Source organism: Salmo salar, chromosome ssa27, assembly GCF_905237065.1.
Source record: "Salmo salar chromosome ssa27, Ssal_v3.1, whole genome shotgun sequence".
Taxonomy (NCBI): Eukaryota; Metazoa; Chordata; class Actinopteri; order Salmoniformes; family Salmonidae; genus Salmo; species Salmo salar.
The window spans coordinates 17,966,363-17,984,239 of record NC_059468.1 but is presented as its reverse complement, the minus strand read 5'-3'; the positions used below and the strand labels follow the sequence as shown (position 1 = coordinate 17,984,239).

Sequence of the window (17,877 nt, the reverse complement as noted above, 5' to 3'; positions counted from 1 at the left end):
GCTACAATGAAATGTGTGCTGTTGTGGGTACTGGAGAACAGGTGTTGGGGAAACACTGCTTTAGGATATTAGGTTACGATGATTGAATACAGGGAACACTAGAAACTACTGTGTGGCTGGGTTTCAATACTCTAAAGTTGCTTCCTCTCCTTTCCTTCATCTGAATTTCTGATGGGAACATTGAAGGGAACAGTGGAAACTACTGCCGCCCACCACAGCACTGGGACACTTGTGGGGTTTCTCTCTCATCGTGTCACATTAGAACAGTGGACTCTTGATTCATTAGATCCACTTGATTTGGTTCAAAAGCAAAGTGAACTTTTATCAAGTCAGTTGTGAATGTGTGACTTTGACAGGTGTCTGTGCGCTACAATATCACCATTTTAGTTCAGAGCGACTTAGATTTCCTGCTGTCCCCATTGAACCGTTGCCACATGCTCAAAGTCTCCATTTGTGTTTAATTAATAGGGCCACATTTTGAAGTAGAACCCATCTTTTGACACTTTGATAACATAGCATCAAGTCATTTTAATGAAGCTCCACTGATAACATGAATTTTAATGAACTGCGTCGCATCTCATCAAGCTAAATCATTTATGCTCTTTTGAGTGCAGTCACGATTAGTTTTGTTATGAATTATGCCCAACAGTAACCTGATTTGAAACGTAATTCCTCTGACTGATCTGTTGTCCTCTGTCCTGTCCAGGGTTTGCTGACATCGGGCGTGGAGTTTGAGGCCCTGCCTGCTGCCCTGTCCCTGCCTGCTGAGTCTGGGCTCTACCCCGTCACCCTGGTGGGGGTCCCACGCACCGCAGGCAACATCACCGTCAACGGTGAGTCCAGCACAACTTTACCCTTCCCATGTGTGACGCTCAGTAAGAAATGAACACTCCTTACACAGGAAATGGAAATGGCTTCCTCCCTAAAAATGTACTTTCACGTAATACGAAGGTAACCTGCTAATTTAATCCAAATAATGGTTATTATCAATCATTTTGGGTCAATCATGTGCAGATTTTTCACTAAAATGTAAAAACATTGCGATGTGTGCCATGACGACAGGCAGGCAGACAACAGGCAGACGACAGGCAGACGACAGGCAGGCAGACAACAGGCAGACGACAGGCAGGCAGACAACAGGCAGACGACAGGCAGGCAGACAACAGGCAGACGACAGGCAGACAGACAGACAACAGAGCGGTTTTCCCCATATTCTCTGAGGATAAGCGACATGTCAGTTAATCGCATCTCTGTTAACCTCAGCAGCATGGGATGAGGATAGCTTTAAATAGTACGATCTACATAGTCATTTAATCTTAATTTTACACCACAGTAATTACCTGTAATGTTGTCGCCATGGTTAAGACAAGTGGCTTGGTTATCTTTCTCCAGAGGATGGGGTGGGCTTAATAGAGGTGTGTGTGTGTTTGTGGGAGGGGTTAATAGAGGTGTGTGTGTGTTTGTGGGAGGGGTTAATAGAGGTGTGTGTGTGTGTGGGGGGGTTAATAGAGGTGTGTGTGTGTGGGGGGGGGTAATAGAGGTGTGTGTGTGTGTGTGTGTGTCTGGGGGGTTTATAGAGGTGTGTGTGTGTGTGTGTGTGGGGGGTTAATAGAGGTGTGTGTGTGGGGGGTTAATAGAGGTGTGTGTGTGGGGGGTTAATAGAGGTGTGTGTAGGGGGTTAATAGAGGTGTGTGTGGGGGGTTAATAGAGGTGTGTGTGTGGGGGGGTTAATAGAGGTGTGTGTGGGGGGGTTAATAGAGGTGTGTGTGTGGGGGTTAATAGAGGTGTGTGTGGGGGGTTAATAGAGGTGTGTGTGTGGGGGTTAATAGAGCTGTGTGTGTGTGTGTGGGGGGGTTAATAGTGGTGTGTGTGTGGGGGGTTAATAGAGCTGTGTGTGGGGGGGTTAATAGAGGTGTGTGTGTGGGGGGTTAATAGAGGTGTGTGTGTAGGGGGTTAATAGAAGGGTGTGTGTGGGGGGTTAATAGAGGTGTGTGTGGGGGGTTAATAGAGGTGTGTGTGTGTGTGGGGGGTTTAATAGAGGTGTGTGTGGGGGGGTTAATAGAGTTGTGTGTGGGGGGGTTAATAGAGGTGTGTGTGTGGGGGGGTTAATAGAGGTGTGTGTGTGTGTGGGGGGGGTAAATAGAGCTGTGTGTGTGTGTGGGGGGTTAATAGAGGTGTGTGTGTGGGGGTTAATAGAGGTGTGTGTGGGGGGTTAATAGAGCTGTGTGTGTGTGTGTGGGGGTTAATAGAGGTGTGTGTGTGTGGGGGGTTAATAGAGTGTGTGTGCGCGTCGGGGGGGTAATAGAGGTGTGTGTGGGGGGGATTAATAGAGGTGTGTGTGTGTGTGTGTGTCGGGGGTTAATAGAGGTGTGTGTGTGGGGGGGTTAATAGAGGTGTGTGTGGGGGGTTAATAGAGGTGTGTGTGGGGGGTTAATAGAGGTGTGTGGGGGGTTAATAGAGGTGTGTGTGGGGGGCTTAATAGAGGTGTGTGTGTGGGGGGTTAATAGAGGTGTGTGTGTGGGGGGGTTAATAGAGGTGTGTGTGTGGGGTTAATAGAGGTGTGTGTCGGGGGTAATAGAGGTGTGTGTCGGGGGTAATAGAGGTGTGTGTGTGTGGGGTTAATAGAGGTGTGTGGGGGGTTAATAGAGCTGTGTGTGTGTGTGGGGGGTTTAATAGAGGTGTGTGTGTGTGTGTGGGGGGTTAATAGAGGTGTGCATGTGGGGGGTTAATAGAGGTGTGTGTGTGTGGGGGGTTAATAGAGAGGTGCGTGTGGGGGTTAATAGAGATGTGTGTGTATGGGGGGTTAATAGAGGTGTGTGTGTGGGGGGGTTAATAGAGGTGTGCGTGTTGGGGGTTAATAGAGGTGTGCATGTGTGGGGGGTTAATAGAGGTGTGTGTGTGTGGGGGGGTTAATAGAGGTGTGTGTGGGGGGTTAATAGAGGTGTGTGTGGGGGGTTAATAGAGCTGTGTGTGGGGGGTTAATAGAGCTGTGTGTGGGGGGGTTATTAGAGGTGTGTGTGGGTGGGTTAATAGAGGTGTGTGTGGGGGGTTAATAGAGTTGTGTGTGACTGGGGGGTTAATAGAGGTGTGTGTGGGGGGGTTAATAGAGGTGTGTGTGGGGGGTTAATAGAGGTGTGTGTGTGGGGGGTTAATAGAGGTGTGTGTGTAAGGGGTTAATAGAGGTGTGTGTAGGGGGTTAATAGAGTTGTGTGTGGGGGGTTAATAGAGGTGTGTGTGTGGGGGGGGGTTAATAGAGGTGTGTGTGGGGGGTTAATAGAGTTGTGTGTGGGGGGGTTAATAGAGGTGTGTGTGGGGGGTTAATAGAGTGTGTGTGTGTGTGGGGGGTTAATAGAGGTGTGTGTGTGGGGGGAGTTAATAGAGGTGTGTGTGTGTGGGGGGGTTAATAGAGCTGTGTGTGTGGGGCGGGGGGTTAATAGAGGTGTGTGTGTGGGGGTTAATAGAGGTGTGTGTGGGGGGGTTAATAGAGCTGTGTGTGTGTGTGGGGGGGTTTAATAGAGCTGTGTGTGTGGGCGGGGGTTAATAGAGGTGTGTGTGTGGGGGTTAATAGAGGTGTGTGTGGGGGGTTAATAGAGCTGTGTGTGTGTGTGGGGGGGTTTAATAGAGGTATGTGTGTGGGGGGGTTAATAGAGTGTGTGTGTGCGTCGGGGGGTAATAGAGGTGTGTGTGGGGGGTTAATAGAGGTGTGTGTGTGTGTGTGTGTGTCGGGGGTTAATAGAGGTGTGTGTGGGGGGTTAATAGAGGTGTGTGTCGGGGAGGGTAATAGAGGTGTGTGTGTGTATCGGGGGGTAATAGAGGTGTGTGTGTGGGGTTAATAGAGGTGTGTGTGGGGGGGTTAATAGAGCTGTGTGAGTGTGGGGGGGTTAATAGAGGTGTGCGTGTGTGGGGGGTTAATAGAGGTGTGCGTGTGTGGGGGGTTAATAGAGGTGTGCGTGTGGGGGGTTAATAGAGGTGTGCGTGTGTGGGGGGTTAATAGAGGTGTGTGTGTGGGGGGGTTAATAGAGGTGTGTGTGGGGGGTTAATAGAGCTGTGTGTGGGGGGGTTAATAGAGCTGTGTGTGGGGGGTTAATAGAGCTGTGTGTGGGGGTTATTAGAGGTGTGTGTGGGGGGTTATTAGAGGTGTGTGTGGGGGGGTTAATAGAGGTGTGTGTGTGGGGGGTTAATAGAGGTGTGTGGGGGTTAATAGAGCTGTGTGGGGGGTTAATAGAGCTGTGTGTGGGGGGGTTAATAGAGCTGTGTGTGGGGGGTTATTAGAGGTGTGTGTGGGGGGTTATTAGAGGTGTGTGGGGGGTTAATAGAGGTGTGTGTGGGGGGGGTTAATAGAGTTGTGTGTGTGTGGGGGTTAATAGAGGTGTGTGGGGGGGTTAATAGAGGTGTGTGTGTGGGGGGTTAATAGAGGTGTGTGTGTGGGGGTTAATAGAGAGGTGTGTGTGTGTGTGGGGGGGTTAATAGAGCTGTGTGTGTGGGGGGGGTTAATAGAGGTGTGTGTGTGGGGGTTAATAGAGGTGTGTGTGGGGGGGTTAATAGAGCTGTGTGTGTGTGTGGGGGGGTTAATAGAGGTGTGTGTGTGTGTGGGGGGGTTAATAGAGTGTGTGTGTGCGTCGGGGGGTAATAGAGGTGTGTGTGGGGGGTTAATAGAGGTGTGTGTGTGTGTGTGTGTGTGTCGGGGGTTAATAGAGGTGTGTGTGGGGGGTTAATAGAGGTGTGTGTCAGGGGGTAATAGAGGTGTGTGTGTGTGTCGGGGGGTAATAGAGGTGTGTGTGTGTGGGGTTAATAGATGTGTGTGTGTGTGTGTGGGGTTAATAGAGGTGTGTGTGTGGGGTTAATAGAGATGTGCGTGTGGGGGGTTAATAGAGGTGTGCGTGTGGGGGTTAATAGAGGTGTGTGTGGGGGGTTAATAGAGGTGTGTGTGGGGGGTTAATAGAGGTGTGTGTGGGGGGTTAATAGAGGTGTGTGTGGGGGGTTAATAGAGCTGTGTGTGGGGCGGTTAATAGAGCTGTGTGTGGGGGGTTAATAGAGATGTGTGTGGGGGGTTAATAGAGGTGTGTGTGTGTGGGGGGTTAATAGAGGTGTGTGTGTGTGGGGGTTAATAGAGGTGTGTGTGTGGGGGGTTAATAGAGGTGTGTTTGTGTGGTGGGGTTAATAGAGGTGTGTGTGTGGGGGGTTAATAGAGGTGTGTGTGGGGGGGTTAATAGAGATGTGTGTGTGTAGGGGGTTAATAGAGGTGTGTGTGGGGGGTTAATAGAGGTGTGTGTGGGGGTTTAATAGAGGTGTGTGGGGGGTTAATAGAGCGTGTGTGGGGGGGTTAATAGAGGTGTGTGTGTGTTGGGGGGGTTAATAGAGATGTGTGTGTGTGGGGGGTTAATAGAGGTGTGTGTGTGTGTGGGGGGGTTAATAGAGGTGTGTGTGTGTGTGTGGGGGGGGTTAATAGAGGTGTGTGTGTGGGGGGGGGGTTAATAGAGGTATGTGTGTGTGGGGGGGTTAATAGAGGTGTGTGTGTGTGTGGGGGTTAATAGAGGTGTGTGTCTCGGGGTTAATAGAGGTGTGTGTGGGGGTGTTAATAGATCTGTGTGTGTGGGGGTGTTAATAGAGGTGTGCGTGTGGGGTTTAATAGAGAAGTGTGTGTGTGTGGGGGGTTAATAGAGGTGTGTGTGGGGGGTTAATAGAGGTGTGTGTGGGGGTTAATAGAGCTGTGTGTGGGGCGGTTAATAGAGCTGTGTGTGGGGGGTTAATAGAGCTGTGTGTGGGGGGTTAATAGAGCTGTGTGTGGGGGGGTTAATAGAGCTGTGTGTGGGGGGTTAATAGAGCTGTGTGTGGGGGGTTATTACAGGGGTGTGTGGGGGGTTATTAGAGGTGTGTGTGGGGGGGGTAATAGAGATGTGTGTGTGTGTGGGGGGTTAATAGAGGTGTGTGTGGGGGGGTTAATAGAGGTGTGTGTGTGTGGGGGGTTAATAGAGGTGTGTGTGGGGGGGTTAATAGAGGTGTGTGTGGGGGTTTAATAGAGGTGTGTGGGGGGTTAATAGAGCGTGTGTGGGGGGGTTAATAGAGGTGTGTGTGTGGGGGGTTAATAGAGATGTGTGTGTGTGGGGGGGTTAATAGAGGTGTGTGTGTGTGGGGGGGGGTTAATAGAGGTGTGTGTGTGTGTGGGGGGGTTAATAGAGGTGTGTGTGTGGGGGGTTAATAGAGGTATGTGTGTGTGGGGGGGTTAATAGAGGTGTGTGTGTGTGTGTGTGGGGTTAATAGAGGTGTGTGTCTCGGGGGTTAATAGAGGTGTGTGTGTGGGGGTGTTAATAGATCTGTGTGTGTGTGGGGGTTAATAGAGGTGTGCGTGTGGGGTTTAATAGAGAAGTGTGTGTGTGTGGGGGGTTAATAGAGGTGTGTGTGTGTGTGGGGGGGTTTAATAGAGGTGTGTGTGTGTGTCGGGGTTTAATAGAGGTGTGTGTGTGGGGGGTTAATAGAGCTGTGTGTGTGGAGGGGGGTTAATAGGGCTGTGTGTGTGTGGGGGGTTAATAGAGATGTGGGGGGTTAATAGAGGTGGGGGGTTAATAGAGGTGTGTGTGGGGGGGGGTTAATAGAGGTGTGTGTGTGGGGAGGGGTTAATAGAGGTGTGTGTGTGTGGGGGGGGTTAATAGAGGTGTGTGTGTGGGGGGTTAATAGAGCTGTGTGTGTGGGGGTTAATAGAGGTGGGGGGGTTAATAGAGGTGTGTGTGTGGGGAGGGGTTCATAGAGGTGTGTGTGAGGCAAATAGGGCTGTGTGTGTGGGGGGGTTCATAGAGGTGTGTGTGTGTGTGTGTGAGGGGGTTCATAGAGGTGTGTAATGTGTGTGTGGGGGGGTTCATAGAGGGTGTGTGTGGGGGGGTTCATAGAGGGTGTGTGTGTGTGAGGGGGTTCATAGAGGGGGGTGTGTGGGGGGGGTGTGTGGGGGGGTTCATAGAGGGGTGTGTGTGGGGGGTTAGTAGAGGTGTGGGGTTAGTAGAGGTGTGTGGGGTTAGTAGAGGCGTGTGTGAGTGTGTGGGGGGGTTAATAGAGGTGTGTGTGGGGGGTTAATAGAGCTGTGTGTGGGGGGTTAATAGAGCTGTGTGTGGGGGGTTATTAGAGGTGTGTGGGGGGTTATTAGAGGTGTGTGTGGGGGGTTAATAGAGGTGTGTGTGGGGGGGGTTAATAGAGTTGTGTGTGTGTGGGGGGTTAATAGAGTTGTGTGTGGGGGGTTAATAGAGGGGTGTGTGGGGGGTTAATAGAGGTGTGTGTGTGTGTGGGGGGGTTAATAGAGATGTGTGTGTGTGTGTGTGGGGGGGGATTAATAGAGCTGTGTGTGTGTGGGGGGTTAATAGAGGTGTGTGTGTGGGGGTTAATAGAGGTGTGTGTGGGGGGTTAATAGAGCTGTGTGTGTGTGTGTGGGGGTTTAATAGAGGTGTGTGTGTGTGGGGGGGTTAATAGAGTGTGTGTGTGCGTCGGGGGGTAATAGAGGTGTGTGTGGGGGGGGTTAATAGAGGTGTGTGTGTGTCGGGGGTTAATAGAGGTGTGTGTGGGGGGTTAATAGAGGTGTGTGTCGGGGGGTAATAGAGGTGTGTGTGTGTGTCGGGGGTAATAGAGGTGTGTGTGTGTGGGGTTAATAGATGTGTGTGTGGGGGGGTTAATAGAGGTGTGTGTGTGGGGGGTTAATAGAGGTGTGCGTGTGGGGGGTTAATAGAGGTGTGTGTGGGGGTTAATAGAGGTGTGTGTGGGGGTTAATAGAGCTGTGTGTGGGGCGGTTAATAGAGCTGTGTGTGGGGGGTTAATAGAGCTGTGTGTGGGGGGTTATTAGAGGTGTGTGTGGGGGGTTATTAGAGGTGTGTGTGTGTGGGGGGTTAATAGAGTTGTGTGTGTGTGGGGGGTTAATAGAGGTGTGTGGGGGGTTAATAGAGGTGTGTGTGGGGGGTTTAATAGAGGTGTGTGTGTGGGGGGTTAATAGAGGTGTGTTTGTGTGGTGGGGTTAATAGAGGTGTGTGTGTGGGGGGGTTAATAGAGGTTTGTGTGTGGGGGGTTAATAGAGGTGTGTGTGTGTGGGGGGTTAATAGAGGTGTGTGTGTGTGTGTGTGGGGGGTTAATAGAGGTGTGTGTGTGTGGGGGGGTTAATAGAGGTATGTGTGTGTGGGGGGGTTAATAGAGGTGTGTGTGTGTGTGGGGGGGGCTTAATAGAGGTGTGTGTGTGTGTGGGGGGTTTAATAGAGGTGTGTGTGTGTGTCGGGGTTTAATAGAGGTGTGTGTGTGTGTGGGGGGTTAATAGAGCTGTGTGTGTGGGGGGGGTTAATAGAGCTGTGTGTGTGTGGGGGGTTAATAGAGATGTGGGGGTTAATAGAGGTGGGGGGGTTAATAGAGGTGTGTGTGGGGGGGTTAATAGAGGTGTGTGTGTGGGGAGGGGTTAATAGAGGTGTGTGTGTGGGGGGGTTAATAGAGGTGTGTGTGTGTGGGGGGTTAATAGAGCTGTGTGTGTGGGGGGTTAATAGAGATGTGGGGGTTAATAGAGGTGGGGGGGTTAATAGAGGTGTGTGTGTGGGAGGGGTTCATAGAGGTGTGTGTGAGGCAAATAGGGCTGTGTGTGTGTGGGGGGTTCATAGAGGTGTGTGTGTGTGTGTGTGTAATGTGTGTGTGGGGGGTTCATAGAGGGGTGTGTGTGGGGGGGTTCATAGAGGGGTGTGTGTGTGTGAGGGGGTTCATAGAGGGGGGTGTGTGGGGGGTTAGTAGAGGTGTGGGGTTAGTAGAGGTGTGTGGGGTTAGTAGAGGCGTGTGTGTGTGTGTGGGGGGGTTAGTAGAGGTGTGTGTTTGTGTGGGGGGTTAATAGAGATGAGTGTGTGGGGGGTTAATAGAGATGTGTGTGGGGGGGTGTTAATAGAGTTGTGTGTGTGTGGGGGTGTGGGGGGATTAATAGAGGTGTGTGGGGGGGAGTTAATAGAGGTGTGTGTGTGGGGGGCTTAATAGAGGTGTGTGTGGGGGTTGATCGAGGGTGTGTGGGGGTTGATCGAGGGTGTGTGGGGGTTGATCGGGGGTATAGGGTGAATAGAGGATGGTGGGGTCAAATAGAGGAGTTTGGGTGTAAGAGGGGTGTGGTGGTAAATAGAGGACTGTGGGGGTTAAGAGGGTGAGTGGGGGTTAAGAGGGTGTGTAGGGGTGAATCTAGGAGTGTGGGGTGAATAGGGGAGACCTTTGTTATGCCACAGTGGGAGTCCCAACTCTAAATCAAATCAAATCAAATGTATTAGTATAGCCCTTCTTACATCAGCTGATATCTCAAAGTGCTGTACAGAAACCCAGCCCAAAACCCCAAACAGCAAGCAATGCAGGTGTAGAAGCATGGTGGCAATGAAAAACTCCCTAGAAAGGCCAAGACCTAGGAAGAAACCTAGAGAGGAACCAGGCTATGAGGGGTGGCCAGTCCTCTTCTGGCTGTGCCGGGTGGAGATTATAAACAGCACATGGCCAAGATGTTCAAATGTTCATAAATGACCAGCATGGTCAAATAATAATAATCATAGTAGTTGTCGAGGGTGCAACAAGTCAGTAACACAAGAGTAGGTGTCAGTTGGCTTTTTCATAGCTGATCTTTGAGAGTATCTCTACCGCTCCTGCTGTCTCTAGAGAGTTGAAAACCGCAGGTCTGGGACAGGTAGCACGTCCGGTGAACAGGTCAGGGTTCCATAGCGACAGGCAGAACAGTTGGAACTGGAGCAGCAGCACGGCCAGGTGAACTGGGGACAGCAAGGAGTCATCAAGCCAGGTAGTCCTGAGGCATGGTCCTAGGGCTCAGGTCCTCCGAGAGAGAGAAAGAGAGAATTAGAGAGAGCATATTTAAATTCACACAGGACACCGGAAAAGACAAGAGAAATACCCCAGATGTGACAGACTGACCCTAGCCCCCCGGCACATAAACTACTGCAGCATAAATACTGGAGGCTGAGACAGGAGGGGTCAGGAGACACTGTGGCCCCATCCGATGAAACCCCCGGACAGGGCCAAACAGGTAGGATATAACCCCACCCACTTTGCCAAAGCACAGCCCCCCACACCACTGGAGGGATATCTCCAACCACCAACATACCATCCCGGGACAAGGCTGAGTATAACCCACAAAGATCTCCGCCACGGCACAACCCAAGGGGGGGGCGCCAACCCAGACGGGAAGACCATGTCAGTGACTCAACCCACTCAAGTGACGCACCCCTCCCAGGGACGGCATGGAAGAACACCAGTAAGCCAGTGACTCAGCCCCTGTAATAGGGGTAGAGGCAGATAATCCCTGTGGAAAGAGGGGAAACCGGCCAGGCAGAGACAGCAAGGGCAGTTCGTTGCTCCAGCCTTTCCGTTCACCTTCACACCCCTGGGCCAGACTACACTTAATCATAGGACCTACTGAAGAGATGTGTCTTCAGTAAAGACTTAAAGGTTGAGACTGAGTCTGCGTCTCTCACATGGGTAGGCAGACTATTCCATAAAAATTGAGCTCTATAGGAGAATGCCCTGCCTCCAACTGTTTGCTTAGACATTCTAGGAACAATTAGGAGGCCCGCGTCTTGTGACCGTAGCGTACGTGTAGGTATGTACGGCAGGACCAAATTGTAAAGATAGGTAGGAGCAAGCCCATGTAATGCTTTGTAGGTTAGCAGTAAAACCTTGAAATCAGCCCTTGCCTTAACAGGAAGCCAGTGTAGGGAGGCTAGCACTGGAGTAATATGATCACATTTTTTGGTTCTAGTCAGGATTCTAGCAGCCGTATTTAGCACTAACTGAAGTTTATTTTGTGCTTTATCCGGGTAGCCGGAAAGTAGAGCATCGCAGTAGTCCAACCTAGAAGTAACAAAAGCATGCATACATTTTTCTGCATCATTTTTGGACAGAGAGTTGCAATGTTACGTAGATGGAAAAAAGCTGTACTTGAAACAGTCTTGATATGTTCTTCAAAAGAGAGATCAGGGTCCAAAGTAACGCCGAGGTCCTTTACAGTTTTATTTGAGACGACTGTGCAACCATACAGATTAATTGTCAGATTCAACAGTAGATCTCTTTGTTTCTTGGGACCTAGAACAAGCATCTCTGTTTTGTCCGAGTGTAAAAGTAGAAAGTTTGCAGCCATCCACTTCCTTATGTCTGAGACACAGGCTTCTAGCGAGGGCAATTTCGGGGCTTCACCATGTTTCATTGAAATGTACAGCTGTGTGTCATCCGCATAGCAGCGAAATTTAACATTATGTTTTCGAATGACATCCCCAAGAGGTAAAATATATAGTGAAAACAATAGTGGTCCTAAAACGGAACCTTGAGGAACACCGAAATTTACAGTTGATTTGTCAGAGGACAAACCATTCACAGAGACAAACTCATATCTTTCTGACAGATAAGATCTAAACCAGGCCAGAACTTGTCCATGTAGACCAATTTGGGTTTCCAATGTCTCCAAAAGAATGTGGTGATCGATGGTATCAAAAGCAGCACTAAGATCTAGGAGCACGAGGACAGATGCAGAGCCTCGGTCTGATGTCATTAAAAGGTCATTTACCACCTTCACAAGTGCAGTCTCAGTGCTATGACGGGGGCTAAAACCAGACTGAAGCGTTTCATAAAATTTTTGAGAGGAATGGAAGATTCGATATAGGCCGATAGTTTTTTTATATTTTCTGGGTCAAGGTTTGTCTTTTTCAAGAGAGGCTTTATTACTGCCACTTTTAGTGAGTTTGGTACACATCCGGTGGATAGAGAGCCATTTATTATGTTCAACATAGGAGGGCCAAGCACAGAAAGCAGCTCTTTCAGTAGTTTAGTTGGAATAGGGTCCAGTATGCAGCTTGAAGGTTTAGAGGCCATGATTATTTTCATCATTGTGTCAAGAGATATAGTACTAAAACACTTTAGTGTCTCCCTTGATCCTAGGTCCTGGCAGGGTTGTGCAGACTCAGGACAACGGAGCTTTGGAGGAATACGCAGATTTAAAGAGGAGTCCGTAATTTGCTTTCTAATGATCATGATCTTTTCCTCAAAGAAGTTCATGAATTCATTACTGCTGAAGTGAGAGCCATCCTCTCTTGGGGAATGCTGATTTTTAGTTAACTTTGCGACAGTATCAAAAAGAAATTTCGGATTGTTCTTATTTTCCTCAATTAAGTTGGAAAAATAGAATGATCGAGCAGCAGTGAGGGCTCTTCGATACTGTACGGTACTGTCTTTCCAGGCTAGTCGGAAGACTTCCAGTTTGGTGTGGCGCCATTTCCATTCCAATTTTCTGGAAGCTTGCTTCAGAGCTCGTGTATTTTCTGTATACCAGGGAGGTAGTTTCTTATGACAAATGTTTTTCGTTTTTAGGGGTGCAACTGCATCTAGGGTATTGCGCAAGGTTAAATTGAGTTCCTCGGTTAGGTGGTTAACTGATTTTTGTCCTCTGACGTCCTTGGGCAGGCAGAGGGAGTCTGGAAGGGCATCAAGGAATCTTTGGGTTGTCTGAGAATTTATAGCACGACTTTTAATGGTCCTTGGTTGGGGTCTGAGCAGATTATTTGTTGCGATTGCAAACGTAATAAAATGGTGGTCCGATAGTCCAGGATTATGAGGAAAAACATTAAGAGTCACAACATTTATTCCATGGGACAAAAGTAGTTCTAGAGTATGACTGTGGCAGTGAGTAGGTCCAGAGACATGTTGGACAAAACCCGCTGAGTCGATGATGGATCCGAAAGCCTTTTGGAGTGGGTCTGTGGACTTTTCCATGTGAATATTAAAGTCACCAAAAATTTGAATATTATCTGCGATGACTACAAGGTCCGATAGGAATTCAGGGAACTCAGTGAGGAACCAAACTAAGACTCACAGCTCTATTTCTCCCATTTGTATTAGATGAATAAGTTAGACCCTTTTTTTCTGAACAGAGGATTGATTGAAATCCTTTAGACGTGTGTTCTCAATGTCACCCTTTGTAGAATGGAGAGAAGTTATCGGAGTGCTTGTTAGTCCTTGGTTTGAGGCCACTGACTTTTACCTCTCTCTCTCGCCCTCTCTCTCTTCCCTGTAGGTTACCACACGTCAGTGTTTGGTGTGACCAGTGACTGTCTCCTGGAGGGTCTACCCAGTGTGTTGACCAGTGGCTGTATGGTGGAGGTCATTCCATCATTACCCCGTCTCCAGCTCAGCACCTCTCTACCACGGTGAGACACCCTAACCCCAACCTCATACACTCTGTCCACACAGTACATGTTATAGCAGGTTTTATTCATCCTGGTTCAGGGGACCAGAACTACGTTCCTTTGTTCCAGTCCAGCACTAACACACCTGATTCAACAGATCAATGAATCAAGTCGTTGACAGCTGATCAAGTATAACATTTTGAGTCTATTTGGGTCCTCCTATGTCCCCATAACCTTTACCTTATACCTCCTTGTTCTGCCTCATTAAATCAAAACTACAAGTCCTTTGTTCTCGGTTTTAAAGCTGCTGTGTCATCAGAAGTGGCTTTCAGTCAGTCCTATTAATGCCCGGTCACACAGAGATGATGTGCTATAGCCTATACCAACCACATTGCAGTGCCCTCTATCCTGGAGCTCGACACTAGCAGTTCCTCCTCTTCTCCTTTTTCCTGTTGTGCACCTGTTCTTACCAGTCATCAAACCAATCATTCCCCACCACTACTTGTTATTACCAATCACTTTAACAGTTGGAAGTCTCACCTCAATTTTCATGGATACAACCTTAAAGTGACTGAAGAATGCACTGCTCCTTTGCTTGTGAAATTCTCCACTTTACTCCAGCTCTGAGATGGGGTGTTTTAGGGATGATGGGGCAGCCACTGGGGAATGGTAGGTAGTCAGAATGCTTAGTCATAGGCACTTTAAAATGAATGAGAAGTGGTGGGGTTTCTGGACCAAAAACACAACCAGCTCCCAGCGGCATCTTGATACTTTTAGCTAGTGCTAATTCACATCCCCAGTCCCTAGACAGGCTCTTGTCTGCAAGGCAGAGTCGTCATTTAAACAGTCGTCGCTCAGTTCAGTCATATCTGGATTTCTTGCTTCTTCCGGCGACTTTTAAATTACCCACTGATGCCTCAGAGGAACCTCTATAATTACTAAGAACTTAAGTAATTATTTATACCTTGATAATTACAGGTTCTCTGTCTTATTAGGGAGAAAGATAGTTGGATAGATATGCTTTCTCTTCAGCCTAGTCGCTTGCTGCTGGACAATAACAAAACAATACAGACATAATTCTGAGACTGACTGGTGTATTGATTCCTGTACCCAACAGAGTCAGCTTCAGTAATAGCACATGCACAAAGTGGACAATTGAAATCCAATTCTCTAGATTTAGTTTTTATTCAGTTTGAAGTAATAACTAACATGGCAGGGACTAAATGGACCTCTTTGTTGAAATCACCACTCGTCTTGTTCCTCCATGATTTGGCCACTCAGCTTCCCTCAGTACCTCATTGTACCTTGTTCAGAATAATCATCCCAGTTGTACTCTTTTGCTGTAATCAAACAATATTTCTCTCTCTTCGTACCCCTTTTCTTTTGTATCTCATTTTCTTTCACTTCTGGCTCCCCTTCCCAATGGCCAGGGCTTTGAATATGCGTGTTGCTTTATTTGTGTGTGTGCTTGTGCTTTACTCGTCCGACATGTGTATATACTATATTCTATTCTACTGTATTTAGTCAATGCCACTCCGACGTTGCTCATCCTATTATTTATATATTCCTTCATTCCCTTTTACTTTTAGGTTTGTGTTTATTGTTGTGAATTGTTAGATATTACTGCACTGTTGGAGCTAGAAACACAAGCATTTCGCTACTCCGCAATAGCATCTGATAAACATGTGTATGTGACAAATAAAATTAGATTAGATTTTATTTGTATGTGTGTAGATTTGTGTGCAGTGGCCAACATCAAGACAGGGTGAAAGACCCAGACCCTCTGTGGGGCAGTGTCTAGACACATTACTCTGTGAAATATGATTTCTTGAATCTACTCAAAATATTTTAGGCAACAGAATTACACAAATATAATTGAGTAGACATTTTTGCTTGTTTGTATGAGTAGATAAGCTTGAGTAAGTTGTTTGGATGTGGTCAAATAAAAATGATGGGGGGAAAAATTATTATATTAAGTTGATTGAACTTAAATAGATAAACTAAGCAAAAAATTTAAGTCCTCACTGTCAACTGTGTTTATTTTCAGCAAACTTAACATGTGTAAATATTTGTATGGACCTAACAAGATTCAACAACTGAGACATAAACTGAACAAGTTCCACAGACATGAGACTAACAGAAATAGAGTAATGTGTCCCTGAACAAAGGGGGGGTCAAAATCAAAAGTAACAGTCAGTATCTGGTGTGGCCACCAGCTGCATTAAGTACTGCAGTGCATCTCCTCTTCATGGACTGCACCAGATTTGCCAGTTCTTGCTGTGAGATGTTACCCCACTCTTCCACCAAGGCACCTACAAGTTCTCAGACATTTCTTGGGGGAATGGCCCTAGCCCTCACCCTCCGATCCAACAGGTCCCAGACGTGCTCAATGGGATTGAGATCCGGGCTCTTCGCTGGCCATGGCAGAACACTGACATTCCTGTCTTGCAGGAAATCACGCACAGAACGAGCAGTATGGCTGGTGGCATTATCATGCTGGAGGGTCATGTCAGGATGAGCCTGCAGGAAGGGTACCACATGAGGGAGGAGGATGTCTTCCCTGTAACGCACAACGTTGAGATTGCCTGCAATGACAACAAGCTCAGTCCAATGATGCTGTGACACACCGCCCCAGACCATGACGTACCCTCCACCTCCAAATCGATCCGGCTCCAGAGTACAGGCCTCGGTGTAACACTCATTCCTTCGACGATAAACATGAATCCGACCATCACCCCTGGTGAGACAAAACCGCAACGCGTCAGAAAAGAGCACTTTTTGACAGTCCTGTCTGGTCCAGCGACGGTGGGTTTGTGCCCATAGGCGACGTTGTTGCCGGTGATGTCTGGTGAGGACCTGCCTTGCAACAGACCTACAAGCTCTTAGTCCAGCCTCTCTCAGCCTATTGCGGACAGTCTGAACACTGATGGAGGGATTGTGCGTTCCTGGTGTAACTCGGGCAGTTATTGTTGCCATCCTGTACCTGTCCCGCAGGTGTGATGTTCGGATCTACCGATCCTGTGCAGGTGTTGTTACACGTGGTCTGCCACTGCGAGGACGATCAACCTTCCATCCTGTCTCCCTGTAGCGCTGTCTTTGGCGTCTCACAGTACAGACATTGCCATTTATTGCCCTGGCCACATCTGCAGTCCTCATGCCTCCTTGCAGCATGCCTAAGGCAGGTTCACACAGATGATCAGGTACCCTGGGCATCTTTCTTTTGGTGTTTTTCAGAGTCAGTAGAAAGGCCTCTTTAGTGTCCTAAGTTTTCAGCACTGTTACTTTAATTGCCTGCCATCTGTAAGCTGTTAGTGTCTTAACGACCGTTCCACAGGTGCATGTTCATGAATTGTTTATGGTTCATTGAACGAGCATGGGAAACCGTGTTTAAACCCTTCATAATGAAGATCTGTGAAGTTATTTGAATTTTTACGAATTATCTTTGAATGACAGGGTCCTGAAAAAGGGACGTTTCTTTTTTTGCTGAGTTTACATGAAATTGTTATTGTAACTGAATGATTAATCCGATTATCTAGTCATTGTTACATGATATATTCTTTTAAACCAACTCAGAAGGGTTCACATTTTTACTTTGGTTTTACTCGATTGGCTCACCTGAGAGAAAAGGTATCAGGACACCAGGAATCCTTGAAAACCATTAATTTAAACATAAGCGGTTTACAAAACAAAACTCAGCAGCAATGATTCTCAAATTATTAGTTGACAAATTACAGATTTGCAATCAACATTGCAGGTACGTCCTGATTTCTGCAGGTCGGCAAAACCCTAAAATTAGGAACTAGAACACTAACATTAGCTAGTATAGGATCTCTGTGGACAGAACCGTCTCTTTAGGAGAGACAGAATGGAGCTTCAACTCCATAGACTTCACAAGGACCAAAATATTCTCATAGTAACCATGGATAACAACAAAAATAGGGACTCATGGAGGCTCAAATAGCTCGTGGTTTGCACTGTGGGATATTTTTCATACTGAAATATTGCCTACAAGGTAAATAACAAAATAAAAAGAGATGACAACCCCAATAATCATGTCATCTAAACACTTGTATTAGTTTCTTCCCATAACTTTTATCTGTTCACAAACACTGCCGATGGATGCCACCTATCTCTTTTAAACCATAAATTGTCTAGTTTAGAGGCTTTTTTTTCAGAAGTTCCCAATAGAAATCAGTTTAAGATTAAACTACAAAGCTTTGCAGGTAGACTGCCAGTGGTGCAGGTATCATTGGGATGTCATAACAACCATACTGTGCAGACAGACCCTGGTAGAATTCAGAACAAATAAAGGGAGATAATAGTTCCAGAGGCTCCTCAGTGTTTAACTACGAAGGTGTTACAAAGTAACCCTGACATTCAGTCTATGACAATTGTCCTCTAGGCTGTCATTCTGCTTAAGACAGTGATTTGATTTTGAGGGGTGTCATCTTGACTGTGAGCTTTGAGCAGCCCAGCTCCACAAACAGTTTCTGGAATGCCTCGCGTAGGTAGCTGAAATTCCGAGCATAATGTCATGCCAAGAAGAATGGCACAAGCCTGTGTGACACTGCCCAGACCGGTGATCACCAGGACACCCTCTAGGACGATGACGATCTCCTCTGGACCATCACTCGCCATGGCACCCTCCTTCTTGATCACAGAGATTTTCATTACATGTTGTGCAAGGTCTTGCAGGACATCACCCCCTTCAGAT

General features: G+C 47.7%; 1 protein-coding gene across 3 annotated transcripts in view; it reads left to right on the top strand.

The window, feature by feature from the left end:
* trappc9 (trafficking protein particle complex subunit 9) overlaps window positions 1-17,877 on the top strand; it is a 292,659-nt gene that overhangs the window by 67,391 nt on the left and 207,391 nt on the right. For all 3 annotated transcript variants that reach the window (XM_014177784.2, XM_014177781.2, XM_014177782.2), the window contains 2 exons: window positions 707-833; window positions 13,052-13,184. In XM_014177784.2, coding sequence (XP_014033259.1) covers window positions 707-833; window positions 13,052-13,184 — 260 coding nt within the window. The remainder of the gene's footprint in view (window positions 1-706; window positions 834-13,051; window positions 13,185-17,877) is intronic.